The 4,999-nt window shown below is 42.7% G+C and overlaps 2 protein-coding genes across 10 annotated transcripts in view; one reads left to right on the plus strand and one right to left on the minus strand.

Moving 5' to 3' along the window:
• The window catches only part of PIANP (PILR alpha associated neural protein), a 35,847-nt gene extending 34,765 nt beyond the window's left edge, over positions 1-1,082 (plus strand). For all 9 annotated transcript variants that reach the window (XM_072424155.1, XM_072424147.1, XM_072424148.1 and 6 more), the window contains one exon: positions 522-1,082. In XM_072424155.1, coding sequence (XP_072280256.1) covers positions 522-543 — 22 coding nt within the window. In that variant the 3' untranslated portion in view covers positions 544-1,082. The remainder of the gene's footprint in view (positions 1-521) is intronic.
• LOC140339905 (kinesin-like protein KIF21A) overlaps positions 1,024-4,999 on the minus strand; it is a 34,456-nt gene continuing 30,480 nt past the window's right edge. The window contains exons 12-13 of the mRNA XM_072424818.1: positions 2,888-2,961; positions 1,024-1,221 (exon numbers count right to left, since the gene is read on the minus strand). Coding sequence (XP_072280919.1) covers positions 1,133-1,221; positions 2,888-2,961 — 163 coding nt within the window. The 3' untranslated portion in view covers positions 1,024-1,132. The remainder of the gene's footprint in view (positions 1,222-2,887; positions 2,962-4,999) is intronic.

Here is a 4,999-nt window from a genome sequence, read left to right on the forward strand (position 1 = left end):
ATGAGCACTCCAGTACAACTGATTTGGCTATTTGCATTGCTTCTCCCTCCACTAGTCTGATGCACAGGACCTGCAAGTATAATTCAGTTACTTACACTTCTTACGCTAAAAAGTAGTTTACCTTGGCATTATTGTAAATAGTGTTGCAGTAATTTGCATCTATTATACCTGTCTGTAATGCAGCTTTAACATGACAGTGAAGGTTCACCAGGTCATTGTATAGCTACCGTAGTAGTTATTAATTACATTCATCTCGACTTGTTCTATTATGCTGACAATGTTTTTCAGCCATCCATGCTGCTCCATCAGTTATTTGTTTTAGTAGAACGCCTGCTCCAGGCATCTTTATAAATCGATATGGCCATTGCAATCTTTATATAAAGGTTATGGAATATTGTACTTCTTTTGTCATTAGACCCTAAAAAAAAGGGGCAGTGCCAACCTTACCGGCCCATGCATGCATGCTGCAGACCAACAAGTGAACTTCACCCACCTCATTTTTTTTTTGCTTTCCTCCTCAGGATTCCCGTGGTGACCATGTGACTTCACCATCAATATAACAATATTTGCAGGTGGAAAACTGTGATGGACTCTGGGTAAAAAAGAGCCAACCTGGTGGAAGTTGGGGGGGACACTTAAACTTCTCAAACCTCCGCACCCCAGAAACGCCCGTTTGAGAGGACCCAGCCATTCACGGATAACAGCCAAGTGAAGACGACCTCAGATAGACAGGAGTAGCCCCACGTCTAGGGCTGTATGTGTGTGTACATATAATCTATTACATGTATGTATGCATGGTCACACATAACCACTATTACCAGGGCTGCCTGTGGAGGAGACTGTGAAGCCCTGAGGCCTTGTGATAGAATTATCATGTAATAATATTGTTCTCTATGACTGCATGTGTGACTGTTAACACGTGACTTAACCTCACTAAGGGCTTAACCCTGACGTCCATGTTGTGACTGTCACTACCAACCAGAAATCTGAGTGTATATAGATATATATATACAGTACCTGCTCTTCTGAGTTTTAACGACAGTTTTATTTTTAATAAAATAATTTTATGTGTAACAGATGAACAGACCGGGAGACGTCAATGACTGCATGTCACTGAGAATTTTTTTTGCGTTTACATTAACAGGCACCACCGCCAGCTGCTTGTCTGCGATGGCTCATTGCTAGGTGGGCTTTCATCATCCGACTCCCACAGATCTTCCTCTGTAATAGACAAGACACAGCCAGTGATGATCACACATGGTAGGAGAGAGTAGAATAAAAAGTTAGGATTATAGTATAAATACAATATAGACAAAAGCATAGTACAATTATGTAACGTTATGGGTTCCCTTCCTCCTGTAGTGGTGGGCATTTGTGAATGCTGCAGACAAAAGGACTCTTATGTAGGTCCAAGGAGGCTTGATGACCTATGTTCACATGAAGTGAGTGGAATGATTCAGGGCATTACATAAGGCTGGAATGAATTGACTCTTGCACAGGAGTGCATTTAATCCCGGCACCTGCAGGGGAGGCCAGGATGTACTGGGTATCCTGACAACCAAGGCAGGTAAGAATGCTTTTTGCAGAAGGGTCATCACTTGTCTCTTTCTGCAATAAAGCCCTGCCTGATCACAATGTTTTAAAGTGGAACTTGAGTTTAAGTTACCTGGAGTTCAACTTCATGTAAATTACAAAACTACATTTGTCGTGGGGCTTTTACAGAACTTCAAAGCTTTATACTTGTTTTTCCTGGGGTACTAGTAAAATGCGTTGTTACTTACCTCACTCCATGCACCCTTGGTATCCAGACTGCTCCTCTCTTTGATGCTCTATACCAGAGGTGGCCAGATTCGGCCTAGCAGGCAGTTTTTTCTGGCCTAACGCCCCCTGACCGATCTTACACCTAATCTCGCGGCGGAGCTGGAACAAACTACTGGAGCCGGAGCCACATGCAGCTCTTGAGCCTCCGTGTTGTGGCACCCTTCCCTATTTACCGTGGCTGGCGGTAACACTTATGCCGCCGGGGTAAATAGGGAACCTTCCCTCTCCTCTGTATGCATTGCAGAGGAAAGAAATTTCCCTTCAGGGGGCGTTCCTGGTAGGTGGCAGAGTCATTAGGGCGGGACTCAAGAGAGAGTCCTGGCCTAGTGTGCTCCTGCCTACCCCTGAAATGGCCTAGTGGCTAAAAAAGATTGCTGATCTCTATTCTATATTGTTGATGGGCCCCAGGTGTCCTCACTTACAACTCAGAATAATTGTAGGATTACTGCTCTTGAATTGGAAATAATCACATCAGACCTACAACTGGTTGATGGAGCATCAAAAAAAGAAGGCTTCGGGAGACAGGTCACACAAGCCCAGGGGGAGTTGGGCATAAGCTAAAAAATTGGAGACTTCAAAGGAAAGGAAAGGAAAGGAAAGGTAATGTACCTGGAAGTTCATTTAATGGGGTCTTACACCTATGATAACTAATGATAGGTAAGTGTTAACAGCTAGGATTAAGGCACATGCATAGCAACATGTGTCACGCCTTTAGACAAACACTTAGCATTTAAATTAATTATAATCTCCATAATTGAAGAAGATAAATTATCATGGGTGACTTTTTAAGAAATCTATTCCAGGTTTGCTGGATACCAAGCAGTTCTCCCATGATAGTCTTAGAGAGCTTTAATAAATCAGGCTCTTTGTGCTTGTTAAGAATAATGAAATACTTCAAATCCATAAACTTGTCACCAAATCTAAATCTTTAAAATAGTGAAGACAAGCACGACAGCCTTCCCCTTGCAGCTTTTGGTTTATTATGACAATGAATTTCAGTAACTAAGCCAAATGAAGTGATGGATGCATCGAGCATCACCCAGATGACTTCCTGTTAGTGGCTTACCTTCATCCTCTTCTGAGTCACTTTCTGGGGCCGGATGCAGGAAATCTGCACAAAACTGGACCTGTATTGCAGAGCTACATTAAGAAAAAAAGAAAAAAATATAAAATGCACAGGGTATATTAAAAACAACATTAAAAACAATCTTTGAAGCATAGTTGTATTTGTGGTAACCCACAGACATAATGTATAAATATAAGAAATGTATAATATACATAGGTAAGTGTGAAGTATAAAAAATGTACCTTCCTTCATAAATTACCCTTCCCTATTCAGATACCCCTTCCATGCTGCCTGCAAATGATGCCACAGATTGTCAATGTTTGTAATAATCAGGCAGTGTAAGCGGGACATGGAAGCCATAATGAGCTCTTGTCACTGGATATCACTTCCATGAAAGGCAGAGACGTGTCACCGGCCTGTCACTTTTATATAGACACTTTACAAGGATTTATTAAGATATATGGTGAGAGCCCTAGATGCTGAATGAGTTTAAATTAATCTGGTGCTTGGAATAGGATTGTCTACTCTTGGTGATGTGTTAAAATACAACTCTGGTTACAAGATCATTTTATAATATAGTAGTTGTAAAATGAAAAGTTATTTCCTCCGGTGTCCCCCCATCCCTTCTGCTATCCTTGATGCTGTGCAAAAGTAGAAACAGCCATAGTTTAGTCCTGACTTACAGTACAGCTGAGCTGTACTTCCAGCCCTGCAGCCATGAGAGCTCCAGCTCTAATTTACTGATGAGTCTTCTCTTCTTGACCAATCACAGAGCACTTTGTATTCTGTGATTGGCCAGAGATTGGTCAAGGATATAAAAGGGGGTACAATCAATAGGGTGCATTAACGAATGGGAAGCACTGCTCTCATCAGCTGTACTGTTCTCCAGGACCAATCTGCGCCTGCTTCATCCTGTACAGCGCCGGAAAGAAGTATTTCATCCCGTTTGCCCTCTGACACAGATATGTCCAGTCTATAATTGTAATGGTAGGTTTATTGTAGGTGTGAGAGACAGAATAACAAAGGAACCCTAAAAAACCCAGTGCTCAAACGTCAGAGCTTGATGTGCATTGTAAGGAGTGTAATAAGTATTTCATCCCCAATCAACCAGCAAGATTGTCGTCACTCCAGGTGTCTTCACTGTATGCAGGTAACAAGCTGAAATTAGGATTACCCTCTGTAAGGGAGTGCTCCTAATCCAAGCTTGTTACAGTACCTATATAATATATGTATAATGTATAAAAGACACCTGTCCACAGAAGCAATCAATCAGATTCCAAACTAGCCACCATGGCCAAGACCAAAGAGCTGTCCAAGGATGTCAGGAACAAGATGGTATACCTACACAAGGCTGGACTGGGCTACAAGACTATCACCAAGCAGCTTGGTGAGAAGGGGACAACAGCGAGATAATTTGCAAATGGAAGAAACACAAAATAACTGGTAATCTCCCTCGGTCTGGGGCTCCATGCAAGATCTCCCTCGTGGAGTTGCAATGATCATGTGAACGGTGACAAAGCAGCCCAGAACTACACGGGGGGAACTTGTCAATGATCTCAGGGCAGCTGGGACCATAGTCACCAAGAAAACAATTGGTAACACGCTGGGCCGTGAAGGCCTGAAATCTTGCAGAGCCCGCAAGGTCCCCCTGCTCAAGATAGCACATGTACAGGCACNTCTGCAGTTTGCCAATGAACATCTGAATGATCCAGAGGAGAACTGGGTGAAAGTGCTGTGGTCAGATGAGACCAAAATTGAGCTCTCTGGCATCAACTCAACTCGCCGTGTTTGAAGGAGGAGGAATGCTGCTGTACTGTCAAATTTTGGGTGAGCACCTCCTTCCCTCAGCCAGGGCATTGAAAATGGGTAGTGGATGGGTATTCCAGCATGGCCATGACCCAAAACACATGGCCAAGGCAACAAAGGAAAGCACAGGTCCTGGAGTGGCCTAGCCAGTCTTCAGACCTTAATCCTATAGAAAATCTGTGGAGGGAGCTGAAAGTTCGAGTTGCAAAACATCAGCCTCGAAATCTAGAGACATCCCTTTTATGTAAAGTAAAAGTTCTGTTTTTTTTTTTTTAAAGTGCAACACTTTTTTTTTTTTTTTTTTTT

Source organism: Pyxicephalus adspersus, chromosome 10 (assembly GCF_032062135.1).
Source record: "Pyxicephalus adspersus chromosome 10, UCB_Pads_2.0, whole genome shotgun sequence".
Taxonomy (NCBI): domain Eukaryota; kingdom Metazoa; phylum Chordata; class Amphibia; order Anura; family Pyxicephalidae; genus Pyxicephalus; species Pyxicephalus adspersus.